At 36.6% G+C, this 14,639-nt stretch overlaps 1 protein-coding gene across 1 annotated transcript in view; it reads left to right on the top strand.

Annotated features, from left to right (window-relative positions):
* PSME3IP1 (proteasome activator subunit 3 interacting protein 1) overlaps nt 1–14,639 on the top strand; it is a 46,174-nt gene that overhangs the window by 20,949 nt on the left and 10,586 nt on the right. Inside the window, exon 5 of the mRNA XM_036748207.1 lies at nt 10,338–10,471. Coding sequence (XP_036604102.1) covers nt 10,338–10,471 — 134 coding nt within the window. The remainder of the gene's footprint in view (nt 1–10,337; nt 10,472–14,639) is intronic.

Raw genomic sequence — 14,639 nt, 5'->3', positions numbered from 1 at the left:
TCATTTCCTGATTTCAAATCCAGCCTCAGACACTCACTAGCTGTGTGACACTGAGCACAGTGCTTACCTCAACTTCTTACCTGTAAAATGAGCTGGAGAAGGAAATGGCAAATCACTCTAAGAAAGCCCCAAATAGGGTCACAAGGAGTCAGACTTTTCTGAAACCACTGAACAACAGCAACAATAAAAATCTAAAGGGGATCTACTTTGCAACCAGACGTTGTCAATAGATAGAGCATTGGCTTTGAAGTTAAAAAATTCAAGTCCTGCCTCATATTTAGCACCCATAATGTCATTGTACTATGATACTGCACTCAGTACTCAGACACTACTAGCTCTTTGAATCCTCAGTAGTGTCACTTTCTTAATTTCAGTTTCTTCATCAATAAAAGGGGGATTATTAATAGCACCTGCTTTAAGTGAGGACGAATAACATATGTAAAACATTTAAGCTTTAAAGCTCTATAATCTTAGCTCTTGTTATTATTTGCAGAAAAACTAGATGATTTTTAATATTACTGCTTGAATGTGTTGTTTTTGTAGCACGTTGGACCAATTCCACATCTACCTCTTAAAACACCAGATTGCTCCTTGAGCTTTGGATATGGATCATATATTTCAAAAATTATTATACAGGGCATACCAAAAATCTTAGTGCAATTTTAAGCTATTAAAGAAAAATTAAATGTTGATTTTTAATCAATGTTGCAGTAGCATAAATACACAAATATTTGTTTTTTTGTTAATTTCAAGTCTTCATTTTTGTTTTATGTGTCACTAGTGAAAATATTTTCTTAGGGAATTGACTTCCCTTAATGGTGGACATGTAGGTAAAAATTACAACACACCTGCTGTGTCAGCACTTTCAGAGAGCCCATCGTTTCCATAATTTATACTCTTTGGAAATTAATGTTTAGTTTTAAAGTGGTATCTGTTTTCATGGTAGGTTTAAAAGCATTAAGATGGTCCTCAAAATTCTATTTGAAATCTGCCTTGTAAATCTTAGCTGGCACCAGCACTAGGCACTTTGCCACATGAGAGGGACTGAATGCTATTCAGAATCCCTTCTTTAGTTGGAAGTTCAGCTGGAGAAGGATTGACTTCAACCTGAGGTGTACAGTGGCTTCAGGATTGATTGATGATGGTCTTGTTGAGAATACTATGGAAGTGTTCAGTCTGTCTCTCCAGGATCGTGTCTTTATCACTAATCAATATGGCTCTATTAACACTAAATAGTTGAGGTAAACCATAGCTTTCATGGCATCATAAAAGCACTTTGGATTGTTACTGTCAGTGTAAAACTGAATTTCATCTGCCTTCTTACTGAGCCAAGAATCCTCCATCTCTCTAAGCTTCACTTGCACTGTACTTTTGATGGAGTTAAATGCTGCTGTCCTAGAAACGGATGAACTATCCTGGTGGTAAACTCCGTGGAGGGCTTGTTTTTCTTTTAGCAGCTTCTGAATTTCCCCATCATTTTCATTAAACCAATCTTGATGTTAGCTAGTGTTTTGGCCCAGAGGAGTAAATGCAGTGCTGTACACCAAGTCTCTGAAAGCTGCCCACTTTTTTTCTGCTCCATTGTTGCTAATTGTGTGTTGGTTTAGCTTTCCCTCCAAGTTAACAACAAATGCTTCCTGCTCAGAGAAGATCTCTAATCTGTCAACATTAAGTCTTATGGTGGTCGTTTTGCCTTGGGGCCTCTGCTTTTGTTGAATGTGAATATTTAGCTTGGAGAGGATGTTTATGATCAGTCTGGCCCTCAGCACCTCTCATTGCCTTCATCACTCTCACAACTCGTCTCTCTCTTCTTCTTATATTACATAGCCTGTGCTAAAGTTTGAATGAACTATGGATGATTTTTTTTTATGAATGTAAACAGTTTATTGAGAAACAGATAGGAACCAAATTACAGAATATAAAACTTGGTTTACAAAACAGAACAACAAAACGCCCAAATCAAGAAGAGAACCAGCTTTTACCTGACAAGCTGTGGGGGTGTGGCCTGTTTGCTCATCAGCTTCATGCTTTCGTGAAACCAAAAATAACCCAGGGGCTTCATGAGGGATTGAAGCAAAATGCACACTGCTGAGCACCAGCATGCAGAAATTGCTGCTGCTGAGTATGCTAAGATTCACTCTTTGGGTGGGTGATTTAAAAACTAGAGCTGGGCTCTGTGCACTGCCATATAAACCCTCCCCACACATAAGTAAGCTGAGGCTAGGGTGTAGACCACTAGGCATCTTCAACCGGTTTGGCATCTAAACCAAGGATCTGGTAGGGCATAGGACCTCAAATCAGGGGCTGAACCTAACCTATAAGAGTCACTCACACTAACCAGTTTTTCTCAGCATGGCCATTAGAAGATAAAAGTCCTGATCTTTACACTGATATAGTGTATTAAATGCCAACATTTGCTGCAAGGATGCATCTACAAAGTTTTCTTGCATTTACGTAAATGAAAAACAGTGTTGGTGACGAGGTCATGAGATGCACAAATTTTCAGTAGTAAGTGACCATTGCTGTTGCTGTTTCTAATTCCATTTCTCCAAAGGACTACCTGTCATGTCTGGTAATCTGTGCCTACTCTTTCATTGAAGTCACCCAGAATTATAAACTTATCCTCTTTCAGCACATCGATGATGAGGGCCTCCAGGTCTTCAGGAATGAATTTTTCTTTGACCTCATCAGGATTTGACATGCTGGGAACACATGCATTGATGACGGTGTTGTGGTACTTTCCTGTAAATCACATTGTCATGAGGCTGCCATTCACTCCTTTTGGTAGGGATACAAGTTTGTTGATTAGATTAGTTTTGATTGCAAAACCTACACCAGCTTCACAGTGTTCTCTTTTGCTCTGGTCACTCTAGAAAAATGTATCCAGCTCCAACTTTGGTAAACAGGCCTTCATTTGCTAGGGGTTCACCGCTCATACAAACGCTAACTGAAATCTTCCAGGTTATATGGCAAGAGGAGGTTATCCCTCAGGAATTCAAAGATGCCTCCATTGTCCATCTCTATAAAGGGAAAGAAAATAAATTGTCCTGTGACAGTCACAGAGGGGTCTCTGTCTTACTCATTGCTGGCACGATTCTTGCCATAGTCCTCCTTAATAGGCTGACCCTTCACCTGGAAAATAGTCATTTACCTGAGAGCCAGTGTGGCTTCAGAAAGGGCTGAGAAACAGTTGATATGGGTGTTTGCTGTTCAACAAGTCCAGGAGAAATTCCAGGAGCAGAACAGAAGTCTGTACACAATGTTCGTCATTCTGACCAAGGCTTCTGATACTGTCAGTCGTGAAGGAGGCCTTGTGGAAAATTATGGCAAAATTTGGGTGCCCAGAGAAGTTCATCAGTGTTATACATCAGTTTCACGATGGCATGCTTGCTAATGGATGATGCTCTCACACTTTCCCAGTCACCAATAGTTCAAGCAAGGCTGTATACTTGCTCCCATGTTTTGTAGGATGAAACAGCATCAATGTCAGCTACTGCACAGACAGTAAATTATTCAACTTGAAAAGGCTATAAGCCAAGACGAAAGTAGAGGTAGAGTTGGTGCATGATTGATTCACACTCATTACAGCCTCTGAGACTGAGATACAACAAAATATGGATTGATTCTCTGCTCCTTGTGCTAATTTTGGCCTAACAATTAGCACCAAGAAATCACAGGTTCTTCACCAGTCAGCACCACACCAGCCATATGTGGAACCATTGGTTACAGCAGACGGAGAAATATTGAATGCTGTGGATAAGCTTACTTACCTTGGCAGTAATACTTTCCCGGGATGTCTACATAGATGATGAGAGTGACACATTCATTGCCAGAGCTAGCTCAGTGTTGGGAAGCTCCAAAGGAAATTGTGGAAGAGAAGAGGTATTAGATTGCCTACCAAACTGAAAGTTTATAGGGCCATTTTGCTGACTTCATTGTTGTATGAGGTGTATGTTGTATGTTGTGAAACCTGGACAGCATACCAGTGCCATGCCAGGAAACTGAATTACTTCCATTTAAATTCTTAGGAAGATCCCAAAGATCATCTGGCAAGATAAAACACCAGACACTGAGATCCTTTCTCCAGTTGAACTGCCAAGCTTTCAAATTCTGCTGCAGAGAGCATGACTTTGTTGGGCTGGCCACATTGTTCGAATGCCAAACATACATTTGCCTAAAAGACTTTTATGAAGAACTCACGCAAGACAAGTGCTTACACGGAGGTCAGAAGTAATATAAGGACACTCTCAAAGTCTTGGAAGAAGTTTGGGATCAACTATATGACCATAGGAAACACTGGCAAAGGGCCACCCGGTGTGCTGTCCCTGTGTCAAAGAAGGTGCTGGGCACTTTGAAGCAGAATTGCAGTAGCTCAAAAGAAGTGTCAGATGTGCAAATTTAGAGATATCACCGCTCCAAATGTTCATGTGGACAATTTGTGCCTGCCCTGTGGTAGAGCCTTCTGAGCTTGAATTGGTCTGATCAGCCACAGTTGGACACACCGTACCTTGACTCCAACATAGTGACATCATTTTGGTCCTCTTCAAGAATGAAGGACAACAACTAACCAACTTGAAATCTGGGAGTCATAAATAATTTTCATTTTATAAATGAGAGGACTTGGGGTAGCTAATGCCTGTGATAGCAGGGCATTAACAAAATAAGCACACTAGTATATTGTTGGTGGAACTATGAATTGGTCTAGTCATTCTGGAAAATGTTTTGGAACTCTGCTCCCCAAATCACTAAATTGCGCATACTTTTTAACCCAGTGATACCACTCGTAGATTTGCACCCTGAGAGAAATCGAAGGATGCGGAAGTAACTCTCATATAATAATGGTTATAGATGCTCTTTTTTGTTATAGCAAGGATTTGGAAACTAGTGGAGTGCCTGCCAATTCAGGAATAACTGAACAACTTATCAATAATGGAATATTATTGTGCTGTAAGAAATTATGATGGGCAGTTTCAGAGAAACCCGAGAAGACATTATATAAACTGATGTAGAGTAAAGTGAGCAGAGCAAGTAGAATCATTTATGTAGTAACAACAACAAAAAAATTCTTTGAAAGCCTTAAGAACTTTGGTTTAAGACCCATGGTGAAGCAGGCCAACTAAGAGGAAAAGGACTTAAATTGCAGAATGAGACATGTTTTCAGACATGACCAGTGTGGGGATTTGTTTTTGATTAACTCTGTACATTTGTTACAAGGGTTTTTTCCCCATTGGGGGTCAGAGTGTTAGAATAGGGTAGCCCCACCCCCCCCCAAAAAGAGAAAAGGAAGAAAAGAATGTCATTCAAGAATTTTTTAAAAGGCATAAAATAAAAGACAACAGAAGGAAGGCCATAAGGAAACACAGGCAGGACAGCTTTGAAAGTTAGATTTACATGTTGAATTTATTATATACATAACAGAAAAAGCAAACTATAAGTAATAGAGATTTACAGTTTTATGTACAATATCCCTTTTATGTTCTTCTTTTGGATATGCTCATATTATTTGATTCTTGTTAAGTTCAGAATAAAAATGAAATTAAACACAAGCTCCGCCCCAGAGAATTAGAGTAATTAGAGTTAGAGTATTCTTGGTGTGTATCTTAATGATCAGACCATATTTACTTCTCTTCTTTATTCCCGGCAACAGAACTGATCTACTGCTATGAGGCTCATATATAGCCTCCATAGCTCATAGTAAGGAAATTGTTCATTGTTAACGAACCTAAGCAAATAACGCTAGTGATGAATGCATTTGTAATATGCTGGGCACTAGATGTCACTGTCGTTCTATTTTATATAGCACTGATTAGCTAATTTCTGGAAGACAGCAGAAAGAAAACTAAGGAGTATTTGTTATTTGTGTTCTCTGGGAAACATACATTCAGTTACTAAATATCTAATATTGAAAAATTCCTGCATTACAACTGAATGATTTTCAGTTTAAAGGCAAAAAAGTCTGTAGATTTGCTTTATAAACACTTAGGAATATGCAGTTTGGTTAGACTTAATGATATTTTATTGATTAATGTTAATTTTCCTTTTTTAATTTAATTTTTTGTTGCATTTTTAAGTGCTAAATGGTTTTCCTCCTTCCCCCCCACCCCGCACTAGAGAAGGCCACCATTGGACACAGATTTATAAATATATGTAAAACTATACTATGCATACTTCTATTTATCAGTTCTTTCTCTGGAGTGGATATATCTTCCCTCATAGGTCCTTTACAGTTGATTTGAGTATTCGTAGTACTCAGAATAACTTGGTTGTTCACAATTATTCTTCAAACAATATTGCTGTTTACTGTATACACCATTCTCTTGGTTCAGCTCATTTCATTTTTCATTATTTTATGCAAGTCTTTCCATGTTTTTCCAAAATTCAACCAGCTCATCATTTCTTAGAGTACAGTAGTATTTCATCACAATCATGTACCACAACTTGTTTAGCCATTCCCCAGTTGATAGAGATCCCCTCAGTTTCCAGTTCTTCGCCACCCCAAAGAGTGCTACTATAAATATTTTAGAAATATAAGTTCTATTTTTTTTCCTGATCACCTTGGGAAACAAACCTAATAATGGTATTGCTGGGTCAAAGGGTATACACAGTTTTATAACTCTTTGGGCATAATTCCAGATTGTTTTCCAAAATGATTCTATCAGTTCACAGTTTCACCAACAGTGTATTAATGTCCCAATTTTCCCACATTCCCTCCAACATTTGTCATTTTCTGCTTTTATCATTTTAGCCAGTCTGATAGGTGAGAGATAATGTATCAAAGTAGTTTTAATTTGCATTTCTCTAATCAATAATAATTTTGAACATTTTATGACTAGATATAGTTTTGATTTCTTCATTGAGAAACTGCCTGTTCATATCCTTTAACCATTTATCAATTGGGGAATGATTCATATTAGAAATTTGACAATGCTTTCTGTATATTTGAGATACGAAACCTTTATCTGTGAAACTGTCTATAAATTTTTTTCCCCAGTTTTTTGCTTTTCTTCTAACCTTGTCTACGTTGGTTTTATTTGTTAATTTAATGTAATCAAAATTATCCATTTTACATCTCACAATGCTCTATTTCTTGTTTATTTATAAATTTTTCTCCTACACACAAGTCTGATAGGTAACATGTTCGTGTATTCCTAGTTTTCTTATATCTCCCATCATGTATCCATTTTGATTTTAATTTCTGCCATACTGCTTTCTAGTTTTGCCAATAATTTTTACCAAATAGTATATTCTTTTTTTTTAGGCTCCACATATACATTTTCATTAAGCATATTTTCACATTAGTCATGTTGTAAAGAAGAATTAGAACTAATGGGAGGAACCAGGAGAAGGAAGAAACAAAAAAAGAGCAAATAGTATGCTTCAATCTGCGTTCAGACTCCATAGTTCTTTCTCTGGATGTGGATAGCATTTTCCATCATCAGTCTTTTGGAATTGTCTTAGATCCTTGCATTGCTGAGAAGAGCTAAGTCTTATCGAAGTTTGTCATCACACAATGTGGCTGTTATTGTGTACAATGTTCTCTTGGTTCTGCTCACTTCGCTCAGCATCAGTTCATATAAGCCTTTCCAGGTTTTTCTGAAGTCTGCCTGCTCATCATTTCCTATAGCACAATAGTATTCCATTACATTCATATACCACTTGTTCAGCCATTCCCCAATTGATGGGCATCCCTTCAATTTCCAATTCTTGGCTATCACAAAAAAGAGCTGCTATAAATATTTTTATACATGTGAGCCCTTTCCCCCATTTTTATGATCTCTGAGATACAGATCCTAGTAGTGGTTTTGGGTTAAAGGGTATACACATTTTTGTAGTCCTTTGGGCATAGTTCCAAATTGTTCTGAAGAATGGTTGGATCAGTTCACAACTCCACCAACAGTGCTTTAGTGTTCCAGTTTTCCCACATCTCCAGCATTTATAATTTTCCTGTTTTGTCATGTTAGCCAATCGGTGTGATATGGTATTTAAGAGTTGTTTTGATTTGCATTTCTCTAATTAATAGTGATTTAGAGTATTTTGTCATATGATTATAGTTACTTTCATTTCTTCATCTGAAAACTGCCAGTTCATATCCTTTGACCATTTATCATTTGGGGAATGACTTGTTTTCTTATAAATTTGACTCAGTTTTCTATGTATTTTAGAAATGAGGCCCTTATCAGAGACACTGGTTGCAAAAATTCTTTCCCAGTTTTCTGCTTTCCTGCTAATCTTGGTTGCATTGGATTTGTGCAAAAACTTTTCAATTTAATGTAATCAAAATGATCCATTTTGCATTTCACTATGTTCTCTAGCTCTTCTTTGGTCATAAGTTCTTTTATTTTCCATAAATCTGACAGGTAAACTATTCCTTGCTCTCCCAGTTTGCTTACAGGATCAGCCTTTATATCTAAATCGTATATCCATTTTGACTTTGTTTTGGTATACAGTATAAGATGCTGGTCTATGCCCAGTTCCTGCCATATGATTTTCCAGTTTTCCCATCAGTTTTTGTCAAATGGTGAGTGCTTATCCCAGAAGCTGGAGTCTTATGAAATAGTAGATTACTATAGTCATTGACCACAGTGTCTTGTGTACCTAACCTATTCCACTGATCTACTACTCTGTTTCTTAGCCAGTACCAAGTAGTTTTGATAATTGCTGCTTTATAATACAATTTAAGATCTGGTATGACTCAAATAGTGTATTCTTATCCCAAAAGCTTAAGTCTTTACATTTGTCAAACACAAGATTACTATAACCATATACTACTGTGTGTTGTATGTCTAGTCTGTTCCACTAATCCACCTTTCTGTTTCTTAGCATGTACCAGATAGTTTTGATAATTACTGCCTTATAATATAATTATTACATAGTACTGCTAAATTTCCTTCCTTTACTTTTTTATTAATTCCTTTAATATTCTTGACCTTTTGTTTTTCCAAATGATTTTTAAAATTATTTTATCTAACTTAATAAAATAATTTTGTGGTAATTTAATTAGAATGGCATTGAGTAAGTAGATTAGGTAGAATTGCCTTTTTTATGATATTGGCTTTGCCCACCCATGAACAATTACTATTTTTCCAATTATTTAAATCTGATTTTATTTGTATAAGAAGTGTTTTATAATTACACTCATGTAGTTCTTAGGTTTGTCTTGGCAGGTATTTTATGCAGTCTGCAGTTATTTTAAGTGGGGTATCTCTTAATATCTTGTCTTGCAGGGTTTTGAAAATGCTGAGGATTTTTGTGGGTTTATTTTATATGCAGCTACTTTGCTAAAATTAAACTTTTAGTTAAATTTCCAGAATTTTCCAAGTATATCATCCTATTATCTTCAAAAAAAAAATAGTTTTATTACCTCATTGCCCATTCTGATTTCTTCAATTTTTTTTCTTTCCTTATTGCTAGTGCTAGCATTTCTAATTCAATTTTGAATAATGGGGATAATGAGCATCCGTGTTTCACTCCTGGTCTTATTGGGAATGTTTTTACCTTATTCCCATTACAAATAATGCTTGTTGATAGGTTTAGGTAGATGTGTCTTATCATTTAAAGGAAAAGTCCATTTATACTTCTACTTTCAAATGTTTTTCCATAGGAATGAGTGTTATATTTTGTCAAAAGCTTTTTCTGCATCTATTGATATAATTGTATGATTTTTGTTACTTTTGTTATTGATGTAACCAATTATGTTAATAGTTTTCCTTATGTTAAACCATTCCTGCATTCCTGGTGTAATCCCAGTTGGTCACCGTGTATAATCTTTGTGATGTATCATTGTAGTCTCCTGGCTAGTTTGTTAGTTTTTATAAGACCAATTCAGCAATTCATTTAGTTTTCCTAAATTCTGCTTCTTCTCTATGGAGGCTCTTTTATAAATAACTTTTTGTTCCCTGGCTTAGCAAGAAAAAAACTAGACTCTTTCCACAGTTGTTCTATTGCTAAGACCTCTAGATGTCATGCACTATCTGGTGAATTGTGTCCTTGGGGACTATGGCATAACTTTGGATTTGCTCAGTAGTTAATGACTGAAATTTTGAGGTAGGATTTAGATTTTATTTAATTTTCCCCTCTGGTTCTTTTCTTTTAAAGCAGATGGAATGGTGAAATGAGAATGGTTTAGAATGAAGAGAGGGAGGGATTTTTTTTGTTTCTTGCTTTATCAGGCCAGGTAGAGCACATCAGAGTATTTGAAACTCCTGTAGGATGATCTCTCTTTCTTACTCTGGCTCCTTCAGATACCTTCTTTTTAAGCAGGGGTTAGTGTTCTGAAATAGTCATTGGGGTTTTTTTGTTTGGTTTGCTTTTTGTTTGATCCTTAACCTTGAACTCACAGCACTCTTGCCAAAGTTGGAGTATCCTCAGATACCAAAAAAGAAGGAGAGAAGAAATTGTCTGTGAAGCCATTAGAAACCAAGAACAAGTTTTCTCAGGCGAAGTTGCTGGCAGGAGCTGTAAAGCACAAAAGGTGGGGGACTCTTGTGTCATCCATCCCTTGGGTCTCTTGTCCATTCCCTAGCCTCTATATTAGGGAGGCTTTGTGCTGGATTTTAGCGCACAATAGCTTGTGGGGTTGTATTCTTGATCTTTGGTCCTCTGACATCCTTATCCCACTAGATACCTAGCCTTTAAAAAAACAGTACTGCCTTCCATCCACTGGCTAAGACAGAGTAAAGATCCTTTGATATTCCGTACTATGTTATCCCTCCCTTTCAAAAATCTTGAGTGGTAGCACTAATGTGACTGAGTCTCAGGTTATGTCAACCTGACCAAAATGTTGATGCTAAGTTTTATGTTGCCTGTTTTGTAAATTAGTGTTTATTGCCATTTGACTACATGTTGGAAGGAAGTGCATTGAAGCTGCCTTACTCTCCAGAAAAAAAAAATCTAATATTCCCAGTAGCATTTCCAACATTTAAAAATGCTGTAGTGATTTTTTGAAGCCAATGTCAGTGAACATAAGGAGCACATCTGAAAAAGCACATTATCACTGTTGTGAATTGAGTTTTTTGTTTAAACTATCAGGTAAGCACTGCCCGCCAGTCCAGTTTCATTATTTAGATCTGTGTACAAACTAACTGAATCCTTATCATTTGTTCATGATTCTAGTTTAGGAGGGAATTCATTTTTAATAAGCTTTTGTGGTCTTACAGAGTACTTTCTGTTGCTTTAGGTAATGGATTAATCTCTAGTTTTGACTCTGGGGCCCTTGGTTAGTTTATATTCTCATAATTATGGGCCCCTAGAAATAAGGGGAATGGCTTTCATTGGATGAGTTATTTCAAATGTTTTGGGCCCTACGAAAAATTTTCAGAAGGGCTCATCTTACTTTTTGTTTGATGCAAAATTGAAAATGCCCCAGTGATGTGCCAGAGAAATGACCTCTTTGCATTTTGATCTCTTCTCAACAAGGATACCTCTTACAGCATGGATGCCTTTGACTTGGGAATTGGTCTGCTGGTTGTTTATAGCAGTGGTGTCACACTCAGAAAAAAATCTGGTCATAAGGAATCCTGGAGATTGCATATTTATTTAGTTTTAAAATGTAATGTTACCTATGTTTTATTGTATTTAAATTTATTTTGTTAAGTATTTCCCAATCTGGTTTGGGCCTGTGCTCAGAAGTGTTGTAGTGTTGCTCTGTAGGCCATGTGTTTGACACCTCTATTTTACAGCTTTTTGTATACTTTGACTTCACAGTAGCTAGGGAAAAATCTATCCCTTGTGTGAATAGTACATGAATTTTTGATGGTTGTGATGTCAAAAGAAGCATCCATAGCTTCATGAAGGATGTGCTTCAGCACACGTAACATATCACTGCTGATCTCCAAAATTCAGAGGTGCAACTATAGACCTACTTAGCCAGAAGCGATAGATTTTATAATTAACTAAGGATTTCTTTGTGTGCAGCAGAATTCACTTTTTTCGAGAGCTAGAAGGAATCTTTTAAAAAATTTTAAATTAAAAACTTTTTTAAAAAATTATCAAGCATCTATCTTTTTTCTCTCTTCCCTCCCCCATCTTCTCTCCTACTGGAAAAGAGAAAAGAAAAATAAAAGCCTTGTAACAAATCAGTTTAGTCAAGCCAAGCAGATTCCCCTTTTGGCCATGTACAAAAATGTGTCTCTCTTTCAGGAAAAAGGGATAAGCACCTCCTATTCTCCCTCTTTGGCATTCTAGAATCATAATTGAGCATTGTATTAATCAGATTTCTTAAGTCTTCCAAAATTGTTCCTTTTACAAAATTGATAGTACAGATTGTCCCCAGTTGTTCTCACTTTGCTCTGCCTCAGTCCATATACATACATCTTACCAGATTTCTCTGAAATCATGTTTCTGCACTTCTTTTGGCATAGCAGTGTTGCATTACATTCACATACCATAATTTGTGCAGCCCCAATTGATAGGTACTCTCTTAGTTTCCAGGTCTTTGCCATCACAGAAAGAGCCACTAGAAACTTTTTTTACATATTTTTTTCTTTCTTTGATCTGCTTGGGAATATAGACCTAGTAGTGGTGTTGCTGGGTCAAAGGGTATATATAGTTGAGTAACTTTTGAAGCACAGTTCTCCCAAATTGCTTTCTAGAACAGCTGTACCAATTTACAGCTAAACCAACTATGCATCATTGTACTTGTTTTCCCATAGCCACTCCAGCATTTGTCATCTTCATTTTTGTCACCAGTCCCAATCTGATGAGTGTGAGGTAGATCCTCAAAGTTGCTTTAATTTGCATTTTTCTAATTACTGATATGGAACATAAAAAAATAGAATTAGAATACTTTTTCTTCCCTTGAGACCTACCTGATCATATCATTTATCAATTGGGAAAATGGCTCTTATCCTTACAAGTTTGATTCAGTACCTTACATGTTTTGGAAATGAGACCTTTATCAGGGAAACTTGCTGCAAATCTTTTTCCCTAATTACCTGTTTCCTTTCTAATCTTAGCTGCATTGAATTCATTTGTGCAAAAACTTTTGAATTTTATGTATTTCCTTCTAATTTATTTTCTTATTTTTCCTGTCTTTGCTTCCTGATTCCTCTTACATAGAAAAGGAACAGGTTTGTACTCTGCACTAATGCTGTTTGCTTCATGCAAACAGCTTCCCTTGCCTCTCTTCTCTTCCCTTCACCCAGATCCCCATCATAGGCTCTTAACCTTTCTTTCCTTTCTAACCCCTCTGAACTTAGGGTTTGTTTTGCATATATTTAATCTGTCCCTAGATCTATCCTTCCTGTTATTTCCTCCTTTTTCCTCTCCTCGTCTCTTCCTATTACTCTGCTGAATTGAATGTATTTCTGTACCAAACTTGTTATGTGTATTTGTATTTATGTGTTCTACCCTTCTTTGATCAATTCAAATGAAAGTGAGTACAAAATGCCCCTAATTATATAAGGTAATAAGTAGATTACCTCCCCACTTCTTCCCTTTTTCTTCCCTAGTGTATCTTTTACTCTTCTTCCCTTCTTTTAAAATCACAAAACATAACAGAAGTCACTCTCAGGCCTTCCATCGTATTTGACTCTGACTCATGTGACATTATGGTTCTTAGAAGATGCTTGTGTGATCCCTTCTCCCTATGTGCCCCATTAGGATATAAACACCTTTTGTTTTATATTTTTCTTTACTCCCATATTTACATCTCAGAGTTTCTATTCAGCTCTGGTCTTTTTATCAGGAATTTGTGGCAGTCCTCTTTTATTAAAGGCCCACTTTTTCCATTATACTCAGTTTTGCTAGATTCTTGGTTGTAAAACCTGTATCTTTTTGCCTTTTGGATTATCATATTGCTTCTTTATGGTTGTAGTTGCTTAATTTTGTGGTCCCGACTGTTCTTTAATACTTGAACTCTTTCTTTCTGACTGCTTGTAGTATTGTTTCTTTTACATGGAATCTCTGGATTTTGGTTATGACCTTCCTGGGAGTTTTCATTTGGAGTTTCAGGAGATGACTAATGGATTGTATTTTTATTTTTCCTTCTGTTTCTAAGAGATCTGGACAGTTTTTTTTCTTGATTTTTTGAAATATATCTAAGCTCTTTGGGGAGGGGGGTGGGTTCTAGCTTTTAGGTTGTTCAGTGATTTTTTAAATTATCTCTCCTTGACCTGTTCCAGGTCTGTTGTTTTTTTATATAAGGTGCCTTATATTTTCTTTTTTTCCCCTCAATCTTTTGACTTTGTTTTTAATATTTCTCGTTATCTCATGGAGTCAGTAAGCTAATATTGGTCCATTCTAATATTCAGGGAGTCTTTTAGTTGGGTGAGGTTTTACACCTCTTGTGCTGAGCTGTCCCTCTAAGTGTCTTCTCTGTAACTCTCGTCTCTTCTGATTCTTTCATCTAGAGCTCTCAGTTCATTTAGTATGATTTTAAACCTTTTAAAAAATGCTTTCATCATTTCTTTGAAGAATTCTAATTGAACTTGTGGCCATACTGTTTTGTTCTGAGGCTTTGTTTATAGATGTTTGAGAGTTATTCTTCTCTTCTGGGTTTGCTCCTTGGAAATTCATAACACCATAACAGCTGCTGATCTTGGGGTGAGTCCAATATCTGCTCTGGGTAACCCCACAAAATTGGAGCTCTCGGCCTTGACTCAAAGCTTTAGTTTCCTCCAGGAGAAGTGATGATGCTGGTT

This window comes from Trichosurus vulpecula, chromosome 3 (assembly GCF_011100635.1).
Source record: "Trichosurus vulpecula isolate mTriVul1 chromosome 3, mTriVul1.pri, whole genome shotgun sequence".
Classification (NCBI taxonomy): domain Eukaryota; kingdom Metazoa; phylum Chordata; class Mammalia; order Diprotodontia; family Phalangeridae; genus Trichosurus; species Trichosurus vulpecula.
This window is presented reverse-complemented; position numbering and strand designations above follow the sequence as displayed.